This window comes from Thunnus albacares, chromosome 2, assembly GCF_914725855.1.
Source record: "Thunnus albacares chromosome 2, fThuAlb1.1, whole genome shotgun sequence".
NCBI classification, from domain to species: domain Eukaryota; kingdom Metazoa; phylum Chordata; class Actinopteri; order Scombriformes; family Scombridae; genus Thunnus; species Thunnus albacares.
In genome coordinates this window covers 22,213,525-22,230,068 of record NC_058107.1, presented here as the reverse complement: position 1 = coordinate 22,230,068, position 16,544 = coordinate 22,213,525, and the positions used below count along the sequence as shown (strand labels likewise).

Genomic DNA, 16,544 nt, shown 5'->3' with positions numbered 1-16,544 from the left:
AGAACCCTGTAATCCCTGGAAACATCTGCCCATGTGTGCTGTGTGGTATTGTGCACATATACATATTCACGAGGACACATGCATACATATGTGGACATACATACATGTATGCAGGCAGACATACACACACACACACACACACACACACACACACACACACCACACACCCACACACACACACACACACACACATACACACACACAGAGTTGACACATAGTATCATATTCGCTCTTATTCCAGGCGGATCAAACACTGATCCACATGCATGCACAGTGTGCAGATTAAGGCTATCCCTTGCTGTAGGGGCTTAGTTGACATCTCTGTCTAAGCTCTGCATTCTTCACCTCCCTCTATTCCCTTCATCTTCTTTTATCAACATGTCCAGCACCATAAAAAGCAATGACCAGCAGATGTGGCATGTTGGACTCCTCCAACCTACAGTATGTCCCGCTGGCAGTCATGAGAATATCATTCAGAACAAGGCTTTAGCTTGTCCCCACGTGCTCCCCTAAAATGACATTTACCATTATCACCACTTTTAATTAAAGTCTCCTTATTGCAGACCGTTTGCACACATCTCAGACACACATTGTGCATCCTTAAACCAAATGATTTGCCTTAATTACTATAAATTGATTGTTTCACAGATCTCTGTTGTTACAGTGTAAATTGTAATGTTTTAAAATTACTATACGTATACATTTCACCCTATGTCTGCACATGTTTATCTGTTTTATATAGTCTTTACAGTTGGTCCACATATTAGATAACAACCTCGTTGTGATGCTTTTATCTTACAGTATTTCTTAATTTCTATAAAACTTGGATGTACTGAGCACCCCTATATGATGACTCCATTACAGTATTTTTTCTTTGGGGTTCATTTAAACATCATTCTGAGGCTGGGGAGTGCATTTTAGATATATAGCAGAGAGGATGAAAATTTTCTGTATCTACAGATGAAAGGAAGGGTATGCTATGTTGGAGAAGTCCTGAATTGTGGACTATGAAGTGTGCAATGCAAGTCAGAGCTGTGGTGAGGCTGGAGTTGGAAGTGGGAAGACCAATTAATTTCCTGGCTCCATGAGGGATCTTATATAGTCTGTGCATGCTGTGAGCACAATGATGTCACAGCAGAATGTGCACCATTTGAACAGAACATGAATGTCTTTGTGCAGCATGCATCAGTGCTTGCATGCATGCAGGAGGTTTCACAGACTGGTCAGCTTGTCAATGACTGCTGTAAAGAGCCGTTGACTGGGAGGAATCAATAGACGTACATTGTGTGTTCATCCTTTGTATGCAAAGTCTAATGCACGTCTGAGCTAAAATGGCTGTTGATACTGGTAGTGCTAGTGAACATCATGTCTGTTATGTAAGAATCTGGTAGTTAAAGGGTTAGAGCTCAGAGCTGGGCCGTATTGCATGAAGGGTGGGTAGGAGTGAGAGAGAGAGAGAGGAGAGAGAGTGAGTGCGTTTGAGCAGAAAAGAGAAAGAGTGAGGAAGAGAGAGAGAGGGTATGACAAAGGGGCAGAGTAGAGACCGCAACCCATAGCAACATGGGACAGTGAGGGAGAGACACATTGAGAGAGAGAGAGAGACGAGAGGTTAGGACTTGCTAGTTGGCAAGATAATCAGAGGCAGGCCACTGATTCAGAGCTTGGTGCACAGCTGGTGTGACGGGAGAAGAAGCTGCAGGCTAACACTGAGTGGACAGACAGTGACAATGTGCAATGAATGTGCAGCAAAGTGCCTGCATGGTGGCAATTAATGTACTGGAGAATATTATCAGCTGAATAACTCATGTATCAAAGAGGAAACATTTTGAGATTGCTGGTGGAAGACAAGTTCTGAACTGCAGACCAGAGCGGAACAACATGGATATCGCTTCTAAACTTCATTTGGAGACGTGCTCAGCTGTGGACTTCATCTGGTATTTTCTAACAGTCAAAGAAATAACAAAGGAATAAAAGAGAGAATATATTTTTTCATGTTTTAGATCTTATTGTTAATTTTTTTTCTGAAAAACTTAACATTAATAACTTGGTAACATTTTGTAAGTACTTCATATGGACTTGATTGGATTTGACATTTCACATCTCACCTCTACTACAAATTGGAAATCAAATTGTCCTTCCTAATTAGAACAAAGTACTAGATGGATGAATTATGATGGGAAGGACTGTTGAAAACAGTCAAATGAATCTTGATCAATTTAGACCTTAATGTAGCACAATTTGTGGAAGATTCTGTACGGCTTCATTGCATTGACTTTCTGCAAATGATACAACTATGGAGGCCCGACAGAAGCAAAAAGAAGTGGATTACAAACTGGTGAACCTGCATCCTGCCAGGTTGACAGTCCTGATGAGGTGTTTGAACCATGTGGTCCACTGAGAGCATGGAGCCAGAGAAAGCTCACACCCAGAGCAGCTTCTTCAACAAGGTGGATGTGCCTGACCATGCTCACTATATTGTCGCAATATTCGTCTTTGTCATCGGGACGCTGGGCGTCACTGGCAACGCCCTGGTTATGTTTGCCTTCTATAGGTGAGTGTGTGTCTTCATGTGTTCATGTCCTTTTCAGTGGATTCACCCTGAATTCACTGTATTAGCCCTCACTATATTTCAAGCAGGTCTCTCCTTTAATCAAAGCCCTGAGAAGATGTTATACTCACAGAGATGTTCTGATCTGGCAGTGAGAGCTAGACAGATGGAAAAACAGATAGCAAGACTAAGTTGTGTGTGTGTGTGTGTGTGTGTGAGGGTGGGACATAATACCTCTGCCAAATACAATCTGCATGCAGGTTAAGAGGTTTAAACTCACTTAAATTCACTGCAGAGTGAGGGTCAGTGTTTGTCATGTCTTTTACTCTCCAGAGGATCAAGAGGTTTCCAAAAAACTGGTGATTATCAGTAAAATAATCTTTGCATCTTAGTGTCCTGGTTGTAGTTGCATGGCAACAAAGTGGAATTTAGTGTTCATAGGAGCAAAATCTGTCCAAAATGAAGCAAAATGAAGAGGTTTCACTTTGAATTTGAATGAACTTTCCCTTCTTTTTTTATGATGCAAATATTCTTCTGTACAGCAGGTGCAATGCCATGAGGGATATGAAATCACAAATGAGGCCCTAACATGGGTATTTTTTTTCACTTTTACCCAAATGGATTTTGGTTTTCACTCTGGAGCTGATGGTCTGTTTTTGTTACCATGTTAGTGGTTTACGCCCTTGAGAACATAATGTACAGTAATGGTAACACCTCTGTCTTGCAAGGAGCCACTAAACTTCTCTGTTGTAGCTAGCACAGTATTGTATGGTGTTATATCATGAATAGAACATAATGAGATATAAATTATATACAATATAAGCATGAACAACTGAAACAGTTAATATAGCTACGTAAAGTATTATACATTTCTCCATAGATCAAGTGTACCATGAAATCCAAATCAATCAAGAAATTCACACAATTAATGTTGTATCATATGCAACAGGTACTTGTGTATTATCAAATATGAAGGACTTTTTCTTATATTGCATGTCATTCTGAAAAATGTGGGTCTTTTTAAATTGTAAACTTTCTGTAAGAAGTCAAGGAGGGAGTATGTGTGTTATGCGTTGTATAATTTGGACTACTATTGACCTTACTGTGTTACTGACGTTAACTGATTCACAGAACAGAAACTGGGTCAGAGATGGAAAGTGTGTGTATGTGTGTGTCTGTTTTCTGGGGATTGTCGGGAGCTTTTACACTCCATCTGCCCATCACAGTAGATGGATTAGATGGGTTCTCCATTGTGTTGCACTGATAATTTGTGTTTACTGAATCAGAAATGTACATGATGTTATGGGTTCCAAGAAAATCCATTCACTCTCTCTGACAGAGAGAGGGAGACACACACAGAGAGGGAGGGATGGAGATAATTGTCTTTCAAGTGGAATGTCACTCGATATGATGAATTTCTAGGAATTAAGGGAACGCTGAAGTAATACATGCACGCACAGACACTTACATACACATAGATACACCAGTAGTCAGGCCTGGATTAACACAGTGTGGTGCCCTAGGCAGTTGTTCTTTAAACTTTTTCACATCAAGGACCCCTAAACTGATACAAATTAGACCACGGACCCGCATTTGATAAGATTTTTGCTTTTAGATGTTTTATTACAGACATGGTATGAAACCCATGGCCATAATAGTGAAAATAAATTATACCATTTTTTGCTCGGGATTCCCTGGAAACACCCTCCAGGACCCCTGCGGGTCCCCAGACCCACTTTTAGAACCACTGCCCTAGGGTGACCACACTTAAAGTGTCCCCCTCCTCCCACTTTACACATAAAAAGTAAATTGACTATGGCTATAAAGACCAAAGACTTACAGGAACTTATTGCTGAAGTACAGGCTCAACACACATGCAACAGGAAAATGTAAGACACAACCAAAAAACCTGACACCATAGATAGACATGGGTCTACAAATGCCTAACTAGCCCTTACGCTGATGCTCAAATCTCAATGCAACTCACATCCCAATGCAACATGTCATGCTAAAAATCATTACACACATATGTCAAATGAGGCTAGCCCAATAAAAAATAATAATTGCAAGCAACCATTTCAACAGCTGAATGATCACAGCGCACCAGGTAAAGTGATGTGAAGGTATAAGGAATAGCACATAGACACAATGTATTGCACTGCGTAAGCTATTAGAAATAATGGTTGTTTGTTGTTCTGTTGTTTCAGAAACAGAAATTAAAGGAATGAAAACAGAATAATGATTTGATTTTCATTTCCCACGAACAGAAAGACAATTTTTATTTTCCTGGTCAGAAACAGCAGATAGAACATTTATAAAGGACTTGATTTTCCTTCTCGTCTTTATAAAACAGAAAATATAATTGTTAACCCATGTATTAACCGTAGCACTCAGGAATATGAAGATGTACTTGTTCCACACAGCAGGGTAGATTAGTAAAACCGTCTTTGAACATATTTTCTATCAGCAATAAAGTGTATCTACTGTTACTACTGAAATAAACAGCGCTCCCCTGCTCCCTCTCTGCCTAGCCGCATTCAGACCAAATCTGGCAGTGTGTGAAAAACTTCAGCCCTCCCATTCCTATCCCTTCAGATAAGTCCGTAAATGCATTAATCTGTAGTGTATTTCATTGTCTCACTGGTACCTCAAACAACAGGCACCACCACAGACCCCTGCACCGTTTTATTCTCATTATTTATATTCTTATTAATAAGAATAATAATAAATAAAAAGTAAATCAAGTGATTTATGGGCTAAATATTGTATTTGCTGTTACTGACCACCAAAATGAAAAATGCCTTCTATTTATGTTTTTCTTTTTTTTTCACATTGGTGCCCTCCAGCACAGCAAATTGGCCCCTGGGCACTCATGCCATATATATATATATATATATATATATATATATATATATACAGTATATATATATACACACACGCACGCACACACATGTTCAAAAACAGAGTACACACTTACTCACAGACATTTTATTCTATTGTGTTCAATCAGGGTCAGGGAGCAACCAATTTTAATTCAGGAGACACAGACACGGAATTTAATCAATAAAAATCTGTGGAGGCAGACAGCAGGTCAATATAGTGCTTAATCAAGCTGGTATGAGTACAGGTTCACACAGAGTTGACCAGTTCAATATAGAGCTTATGTCTGATTAATGCTGACAACAAAACAGTGTGTGTACATCAATGAATGCATTTAAACAACTGAGAGGGACAAGTGTGACTAAACTTGTGACTCATGACTTTTTACCCTTTCCTCTAAAAAGGATAATGAAAAATGCCTTGCAGTGGTTTAATTGGAAAACTTATAAAATAGCAGATGGAACATTCCTTCTGGTTAGCTGTGCTGAACATATTAGTACAGCTTGCACGTGTGATGTGCAATGACCTAACATCAGTCCTGAGGAAGTCCTGTGAGAACATTTTTGAAATACTTGGAAAACACTTGAAGCACACACAGTTGGCATTTTAGATGATGAAAAGCACAGTGGCAGAAAGTCACCAACAGAAAAGAAAACAAAGGGCCTATAGCCCAGATCGCTCTTTAACATCATGATGATGTTAAAGTGCCCCTTGTGAAAAGTCCCCTGATATAACTTCTGTTATGATTTGGCAGCATATAAATAACATTTGAAAAAAAGAAATAAATCTGTGGTCCATTTCAAATTTGCAAATCCAAATTTCCAAATTTGAAATGGACCACAGATTTTTTTTTTTTTTTGTTAAGACGAGATATGCCTTAAAACATGTTCATTAACTTGACATTCTCGAGTGTATTTATTTATTTATTGGTTGTACTCTAAGCCATACAGAAGCTTAAACTGACAATCGCAATAATCACAACATGCCAATACAAGTGTTATTTATATTACATTACCAACAGTACTAACAAACCTCTAATCAGCAAACTGATTATTACAACTAAACTTTCTCTGAAAAATACAAATCAAAACTGTGTATACTGATCATAAAACTTTCCTGTGCATGTGTGTTTGTGTGTGTGTGTGTGTGTGTGTGTGTGTGTGTGTGTGTGTGTGTGTGTAGTAACAAGAAGCTTCGTAACCTGCCTAACTACTTCATCATGAACCTGGCGGTAAGCGACTTCCTAATGGCCTTCACGCAGTCCCCCATCTTCTTCATCAACTGCCTCTACAAGGAATGGGTGTTTGGAGAGATGGGTAACTCTCTTCTTTCTTTTCTATTACAAAACATTCCACTCAATGAATAAAAGTTTTGTAAAACACACTTTCTCATTCAAGTGTGTCTAAACTTTTGACTGGTACTGTATTTGTACGTCTTCCCTCCCTCTAGGCTGTAAGATGTATGCGTTCTGCGGCGCCTTGTTTGGCATCGCCTCCATGATAAATCTACTGGCCATCTCTATTGATCGCTACCTGGTTATCACCAAGCCGCTGCAAGCCATGCACATGAGCTCCAAAAGAAGAACCACGTTGGCCATCGTCATGGTCTGGCTTTACTCTTTGGCTTGGAGTCTGGCTCCTCTCGTTGGCTGGAGTGAGTTTCCCTCAACCAGGAAGTTATTTACATTTCAGTCAGACATTTCTTCTACGTCACTTGACAGGGAACTCAAGCTTATTAACATATGCACTTCATGTGTTGTATGAGAGTAAGTGTAGAAAAACTGATGCAGTGTTTAATGTGACTAATCTTCATTCATCCACATACAGTGACACAGTTGACACGTGATCTTAATCCACACAGACATCACATCGAATGATATCAAATCAACTAAACATGCTGTACCATTCATAATTTAACAGATTTCATACTTCCTGTTACTTCTAGGCTCTTATATCCCTGAGGGCTTGATGACATCGTGTACGTGGGATTATGTCACATACACACTGGCCAACAGGAGCTACACGATGATGCTGTGCTGTTTTGTTTTCTTTATACCACTGGGAATCATCTTCTACTGCTATGTCTTCATGTTTCTGGCTATAAGGAAGACTAGCAGGTGGGTGTATGTGTATAGTATTTCGGGCTTGTGTGAGTAAATGAGACAGCAATTAAAATATATTAATTTAGAGAGAAAGAATCCATGACTACCACTGTTACAAAATCCACTAATTGTATATATATATTTCAGCTAAGATCATTTATTTCATGAGTACAGATTTGTTTTATTGTAAATAGTACCTAAACTGTCCAGGTTTACATTAACAACATTAAAGGTTCTATATGTAAGAAAAAAAAGGTGCAATCTGAGTAGAAACACTGTGCAGATATTAGCTGTCCAGCTAATGACACATCTAGCTGCCTCCGTCAGTAACACCACTACACATTTCACAACAAAACACCCCCACAATGACAAGTCGCCCACTCCTGAGCACAAACACTGACTGGGAGTGAGAGATGCTTTGCAGAAGCACGGTGCAAAAGACAGAGATCTTTTATGTTATTATGAGAAGGGTAAGCGAGGAAAAAGACATCACCTCATCTCACATCAGTCTCACGCTGCTGCTCGCTGCAAGTGTGAGCAACACAATGCTGATTGCAGCTCACTTAACGGCCAATGGTGTCATTAATGAGAAGGTATTTCTGATTCTTACATATAGAACCTTTAATAATTTTTAGGATCTAGCTCCTCCTTTAACCAACTGCTCACTCCATCCTCTTCCATCTATAGGGAGGTAGAACAGCTGGGAGCTCAGGTGAGGAAATCCACCCTGATCCAGCAGAGGTCCATCAGGAGTGAGTGGAAGTTGGCGAAGATCGCCTTTGTTGTCATTGTGGTTTATGTTCTCTCCTGGTCACCATACGCCTGTGTCACACTGATTTCCTGGGCTGGGTAAGACTTAATTTATTGTATGAATGAAAATGTTAATGCTGTGATGGTTTTATGTTTCTGTAAATTTTGGATTTGTTGATAATTATTGATGAAGTAATAGTATGGACAACGTAACCAGTGTGTGCTCAATATTTCATATTGCTTTAACCAATTACATATTTAATTTGTAGAGGGATAACTGAAAGAAACATAGTGACAATGACAAAACAGAAGCAATTAACAATGCCCACAGCAAACAGACAAAAGCCCCGCCAGACGAAATTACCATCTTTGTCAGGCTGAAAAGTCTTAACAGTCATCCTAAAAACTCGCTGCTCAAGGGAGATGAAAGACACTTCACTTGACTTCACCACATGTGACTTTGAGGTCACACACCACATTTTTTTGCCTCTCACTTCATTTCAGCACAGACTTACATGCTGTACCTGCTGCTAGTGCCAGAGATATTCTTCATGCACAATGTAGTATGCTCTATGTGTTAACATACCAAACATGTTGAAACTTAATATAGAAGGCATACAGTCTTTGCAGGTTTAAAGGCACATTATCCTCAGTTTAAAGTGGATTTCCAAATTGCCACTGGGGTCCTAATTATAATGGCATATACATTTTTTAAACAAATATAACTATGACTTTCTTAGCGCCAGATGTATTATCAATAAGGAACAAACTGTTTGACAGAACTGTGTTAGAGCTGACTGAATTTCATGTTGTACTACGGATAAAATAAAATAATGTTCTCTTCCATCTTTCCATTATTAATATCTGTGATTTCTTCATGCAAGCAATCACAAACTAAACCATAGCATAAATTCGTCTAATTTATCTTTGCTTCATTGTATTCAGTTGCATCATCTCACAATGCACAATACTGCATTACAGCAAGGCAAAATCTAATCTTATCACCCTGTCTCCTTATTTAAAAAATGTATCTATGCATCAAATATTCATTGTGTATCAAGAATCAAATCCAGCTCATTTGGAAACATCGATGAAACCCACATGCGGCTGACACAGGGGGCATGGCAGTAATACTTCCATGTGATTGCCACTCTGATGTAGAGTATGCATTGTGTACTTTAGGTAAAAATCTACCAATAATGGTGTGAAATGTGTCATTATATAACCCTGTGTCAGCTAGAGGCAGAAGTGTCCCTAGATGAATGACATACAGCAGACGGTGAAATTGCTCATATGCCAACCCCCCCCAATTCACAAACACAAACACACACACACACACACACACACACACACACACACACACACACACACACACACACACACACACACACAAAAGCACACCCGAACCACCCCTCTGTGGCAGCTGGCACATTTTGGCTAATCCCTGACCCAATATAGCCCTTCACTATGTTACAAAATATAGAGAGATAAAGGGACTTTGAGTTGTGATGGGCTTTTTGTGTTGTCACGCTACAAACAGAAAAGACTACAAGATTGAAGATCATTTTTTTCAAACTGCAATGGAAAAAGGTTTATCCATTTGATCTGACTTTTCTGTCCCATCCAGGCATGCAAACATCCTGTCGCCATACTCCAAGGCTGTCCCTGCCATTATCGCAAAAGCCTCCACCATCTACAATCCTTTCATCTATGCTATCATACACAACAAATACAGGTAAATGAATGATGAATCAGTGCAGTTGTGTTTCTTTCTTAATTCTCTTTTGTATTGTAAATAAATTAATTTTGGGTTGTTGTTTTTTTTTTACAAACTTTAACAAACTACAGTTGTATGTGTAAATTTCAAAATAATCTGAGCCTATCAATATTTTTCCATTATTCTGTACTCATTAGGATGACTCTGGCAGAGAAGGTTCCTTGCTTGTGGTTTCTGTCTCCCACTCCTCGAAAGGAATGTATCTCCTCCTCCATCAGTGAGTCCTCTTTCAGGGACTCCATCATCAGTAGACAGTCCATTGCATCAAGGACTCACTTTATTAACACTTCCTGCAAGTCCACTGACATGGTAAGTGGAGATTTATTCCCCCCAACTCAAAGTTTCCCATTACAATTAATATTTAAAGCTAAATCCAAGACAATCCAGAAGATGTGCATAAAATCTCTAAGACATAGCACACAATCTTCTATCCATTTAGCTATTACGACTTAATCATTGTTATTTTTTGCAACATAGTTGCAGGAGGAAATTATTTCAAAAATTTCTTTGAGCTATGTTGGACAACATGTGTAACATACAGTAGAAATGAATCTTCTAAAACTTGACTAACACCCTCTTATACATCTATGAAAAAGATCATCACTCTGTGGCTTTAGTTTCTTAAGCATTTTGAGTTTTACTCTCAGAGGAATGTGTTTATGTTCATGTTTTTAGTTAATTATAGCAAAGTTAAACAGTTACATTTTCATCTGAGGTGACTAATCTCTAATTATTCAGATCCTCAGACTAGTTGTTCTCTCCTGCAGGTATTGAGGGATGTAGAGATGGAGCATTTGGGCAGGAAGTCTGGTGATTCCTTCAGAAGCATGTCATCATACAATCACTCTCGCAGAAGCAAGTCCGGTAGGAAACATTTAGAGCGGAAGACCACAAAGACCCATGCAGCAGAGAAGGTGAGAAAACAAACACAACATAAAAAAGTGTGAAATCAGCTCACAAGTGTTTTGCATAATTGCTGTATTTTTTTGTACCATGTGTGCTTATGTGTTTGAATGGACCCTGCATGCATTCATGTATCATGCATTCACATTTTGCAAATCATGTTCTTATGCATGTGTATTTGTGTTTGTATGTCTTTTGTTTTTGTTTTATTTGTGTTGTTTTTTTAATGCCAGCATCCATCTACCATGAGAGATTCATCCAGCAACTGTGACCATGAACTGGTTTCCAGCTCTCTCACCATCGCCACTGTCCCCCTACTAGTTCTTACCAGGAGGCGGAGCCAGAGTCTGACCAATGAGCCCTCAGACACTGGGCAGGAGAAAGGCAGCATCAGAGATAGGCTGCGCAGCCACAAGAGCAACTCTGTCGATTCCATTAATTTTGGAAGAGTCCCATCCGCTGATCCAATGTCACCTCAGGGTGTCCCACGCATAATTGTCATCAGTCCGACATCTGAAAGCAGCCTCATCAAACATGACAGTGTCTGCCTGGAGGACAGTGCTGAAGCAATGGAGAACAATGTTTTTGTCAGCCTCAACTTCTCATCAGAAGTCTTTGAGGCAGTGGAGTTACTCTCTTGACCCGCTATTGATTTGACACCCTTCCACTCCTCTCCACTGAAACTCTATTATTTATTATTATTTCAGATCACACCAAACTGTTCACTACAGGTTCTGGCTTGTGTTGGCTTTGAACAGAGTATTCGTCCATTGAGCTTATTAATTTATTTTCTGTTTCTGACCTTGTTGTCTCACCCTGACAATCAAAGCTTTTCCATTTGTTCTCAATACTGACAACACAGAAACATTTAAAAGGTTTTTTCTCACATGAACAAAGTAATAACCTAATACCGATCTTCAACTTTCACTTTGTTTTTCTGGGAGAACTCGTGTACAGAAGAAACGTTAAGTTGGTATGAAAAATGAAACATTATGACCAGGTTCCACTATGCAGTATGCATTGTCTGTCAGACTTTGGCAGGGACAGGGGCACCTTGAGGGGCAGCATGGGTTGCAGCATATTTTTGTTAGATTCCCCCAAAATGACAAGCATAGCAACATATTTTCATGAGCTTAGGGCCAAAGTTTGACAGACCGGACTCTTAGTTAAGGTATTCAAGCTAAGGTACAATAAAATGTGTTTCCTGGAGACTGAAAAGAGGACATTTGCATCGGAAATTAGACCAGTGTTTGGTCAGTTAAGGGTAATGTTCTTCTGCTTTTTGCTTATAACTGAACAAAAAATGTGTTAAAATGTTGTACTGTTGGTTGCACAACAAATCAAGAACACTGATACTGTATGTCCATCTTGGGAAAAAGACCAAAAATGACCAAAAGAAGAAAGTTTTTGCTTCGCTTTAGTGTAGCCTATACTCAACATTCCAACTATGAACACAAGGAACAACTCCAAGAAAAGTAGGTAAAGCAACCATTTTTAGTTGTGTAGTAGTTCCTTTAGGCAATGTGGACTTCTCCATCTTTTCATTGTCAGGGAGACAGCGGCATAATGAAAAAGTGAGGCTGCTGATACCAGTCCAATGACTGAAGAAGGGTCAAATGTGTGTCATAAAAACAATGAACTTTCTTCATTTTCTTCATGGTGACTTCTAATGTCTTGCTCATCATGTGGACACTGTGTAACAACTTCACCACTATTCCTATTTATATGAAAAAAATGTACTATTTTTGTTGCTTGTGAATTCTACAGTGTCATTGCCTGTAATTTGAGTCAGTGTGTGTTTCAAAGTCCCATTATAGGGAGGATGCACCAGCAAAATGGATTTATGTACACACGACCAAAGATGTTTACTATAGATGTTTTTTGTTGGTTTGTTTGTTTAATTTGGTTAATTTATTGCACTTTCAGAGATCCATTCTGTCAGTTCAGGCAGACTCACTCAAGAGAATGAATCACAACAGATATTGTTCCTAAATGGCACATTCACGAATGTTAGTTCATATTCTAACAGTCTGAATCCAACTTTTATCACAATTTCATCAATCTGAGAAGAGCATGATTATCCGGAAGTTATGAATCCAAAAGCAGAGATGTGTTACCTTTAACCTCATGTCTAAGTACTGTGTTAGTTGAGTAAACCCTATCACTAAAACATGGATGATTGCGCAATACCCTGGATCACATTTAATGACCACATTTTTGCCGATTTGATGCCAACATTTATTATATTGTTTATATCTGGATGTGCATGGAAATTACAGTATGGTTAAAGAGAAAGTGTGGTTACAGTATGGCAAATAACCTATGGTTAAAGTATGATACGGCTGATAAGGTCCACATCAAGCAGTTCATTGACAGCCCCAGTGACCCTCAAACATTTGTGTTCAAGAAGATATTTGAGTATCATCCTAATCACTAAAAAAGTTCTTTTGGTTCTTTGTGCTTCATGCAGAAAACAAAGATCAGCAAAAAACATTCCCTGAAATTTTGTGAACATGATTTGCAACAACAACAATGATATGTGTTAATATGGTGTCTAGTATTAGAGTTACACCACAGGAACAGATGATGAGGCTGAATGTTTGTTTCAGTATTGTGTATTAATTTTGTTGTAAATCTTCAACCATCACTCTCATAAAATCCAATATTTCAGTGTTAGAGGGAAGAAAAATAGTTAATTCCTGATGCTGAACTCAAACAATGGGTGCAGCTAAGAGGAGGAAAGGAAAAACCTCCTCACCCTCAATGAGCCACATTGAAGGTCACCTCATTATTGGATAATAATGTTTCTAATGACGCATGTTATGTGCTGTGTTATTTTTTTTTATATTATTGTGATTATTACTATTTTACAGTCAAGTTATACTAATTTAAAAAGAATAATGGCAATAGTGAAATTGGGGAGTAATATTAGTGTTGCACTGGGGACTACAGTGTCACCTTCGACATAATTAATTGCTCTTCCTCCTCCAGTTTCAAAGTTTTACCAGCACTGGGTTGAACTTTTTTTAAGGTTATATCACAGACTACAAGGCCGACTGTTCTCAACATTTGTGACTTTCCAGAAATATCCTTTAGTACTGAAATCTGATTTAGCAGCACGTTCATCTGTCACTTTTTGCACATTGGTTTGACAGCTATCAACTCAACACCAAAGAGGGGCCGCCTTCCAGTGCTCACTATATAAAAATACACCATAGAAAAGATAGTTGGTGCCTCGGAGCGTTTTGAATGAACCAATAAAGCAGTTTCTCTACAGAGTAGTAGTTGGAAGAATTTAATTCCCACTTGAAATATTTTAACATTGTATCCAACCATCCATACATCCATGACCGACATTATAAATGCCAACACTAGGGCCCTCTTTCTTCACAACGTATTTGAACACATTGCAAGCAGAGCTGCAATGAGACTCACAGCAGACTTCACTTACATCAGGTAGATGAAAGTGCAGGACTTAATAAGATAAGTCTCACTTCTTTACCCTCTTGATTTACCTATGAGTTACTGATGTGTTTTCATGTTGTTGGCTGATTGTGTGATGTGTGTTTTTCAGGCCACGCTGATGTCTGTATGATACTTCTTTTTGTCAAGATGGCATTTGTTGCTGTTTTATGTGCTGCTTTTCTTTCCCTCATGCTGCTGAGATAATGTCTAAGACATAGTTCCTGCAGGTACAATAAAGTTCATGAATTTACTTTTTCAGCATTGGACATGTGAGGCCAGCTGAAGTAAGCTACTGCATATGGACTCATGTCACAATAATTATTGTTTAAACTGAGATTTGCTTTGACCAAAATGATGCTCTTAAAATGAATAAAGCTGTGTAGAACTCCAGTCTGCACAACTGCTTTGCTGCAACAAAGTAGGTTCAAAAATAGCCTCGACATATAATAGGATAAAGGAAATAGATTTAGATAGATTTTGTCAGTTTCTTATACTAATTTCACTACATTTAGAATCATTTTAGTGTCTTGTTAAAAGATGGGTCTGACTGTTTGCCTCCAACTATACTCTGTAGCTATACTTGAGCTGTTTCCAAAAGATGCTTCATGAAACCCCTGGTTTCAGCAGAACAACAGAGTGAAATACAAATTCAGACAAAGACTTTGAGGTTCGTACCTGCATGTGTCTTGGATTTCTAAAACAGACAGACAGTGGTTTTCTAATCATTACAGATATTTTACATGTTACAGCATAAAAAGCACAGGTGTAATTAATATCAATAACAATAATGGCTGCATTTTTAACAGGTGTGCCCAGTTTCAGGACCCTGCTATTGTGCATGCTGGCTCACTGGCCTGGCTTACTAGGACACTTAGAGAGAAACGAACTGCCATTTAAGGATAGGTTCACAATTCTTAAAGTGTGTCTTAAAACAACAGTCAGGTGCCCATATGGACAGTGAAAGAGGTTTTCCTTGCTGTAATCATTCCTCTTGTTCATTCTGGATATTAAAAGATTCCCTTCAAATGTGCTTTCAATGTAAGTGATGGGGGCCAAAATCCACAGTCATTTTATGCAAAAATGCATTTAAAAGTTGATGTGAAGCTCATATGAGGCTACAGGCTGAGTTAGTCATATCAAGTGGATATCTGCCACATTTACAGTCTTTTTAGCATAAAAACCCCTCTTTGTGTTTCCTCGGACAGTGTTTCCCTGTTGACCTGCGGTGGAAGTTTAATAACAAAAAGAGGGACTTTGGCACTAAAAAGACTGTAATAAGATAAACTTCAGATAAACTTTTAAATAATTTTTGGACAAAAGGAGGCTTGTTGGTTTTGGTCTGTATCACTTACATTGTGACTGCATTATGAAGGGATCTTTAATGGCCAGTATGAACAGGAGGAAAGATTATGGTAAGAAAAACCTATTTCAATGTTCATTTGGGGACCTGACTGTTGTTGACCTGACTGTCTTGAAAAATTACACCTGTGCTTTTCCCTAGTATGACAGTTCAAATGTCTGACATTAAAAAAGCATGTTGTTATTGGAAGAAAACACTGACACAATGCAAAATGCTCCCTAGTAATACATACACCGTACCCTACTATCACTGGGCAGTGTGTATATGGCTATTTTATATGTAATATCAGCAATACACCACTAGAGGGAAGTAGTGAATCATATTTTCCTGGCAATAAATTCACCCAATATGTAAGACGATACAGCTTCTTTCTTTTGTGGTATTCATGTGGTGTCAAAATATTTGGAAAAATGTCATATATGCAGAATCATGCTGGACAAAAGTAAATGTTTGTTTGATGGAAAGAAACTCTTGCCTTTGACATAATCAATTGCTCTTCCTCCTCCGGTTTCACAGTTTCACCGCCACTGGGTTGACCTTTTTTTAAGGTTATTACATCACAGACTACAAGGCTGACCGTTCTCAACACATGTGACTTTCCAGAAATATCCTTTAGTACTGAAATCTGATTTAGCAGCACGTTCTTCTGTCACTTTTTGCACATTGGTTTGACAGCTATCAACTCAGCTATCAACTCAACACTAAAGAGCCTTCCAGAGCCTTCCAGTGCTCACTATATAAAAATACACTGCAGAGCAGA

The 16,544-nt window shown here is 38.7% G+C and overlaps 1 protein-coding gene across 1 annotated transcript; it reads left to right on the top strand.

The window, feature by feature from the left end:
• Positions 1-1,572: 1,572 nt before the first annotated feature.
• opn4xb (opsin 4xb) lies at positions 1,573-14,674 on the top strand. The gene is made up of 9 exons (XM_044373250.1): positions 1,573-2,551; positions 6,611-6,744; positions 6,878-7,081; positions 7,373-7,544; positions 8,217-8,378; positions 9,907-10,014; positions 10,194-10,365; positions 10,824-10,970; positions 11,193-14,674. Exons 1-9 carry the CDS (start codon positions 2,385-2,387, stop codon positions 11,598-11,600), a joined length of 1,674 nt encoding a protein of 557 aa, XP_044229185.1. The 5' UTR covers positions 1,573-2,384; the 3' UTR covers positions 11,601-14,674.
• The last annotated feature ends 1,870 nt before the right edge of the window (positions 14,675-16,544 follow it).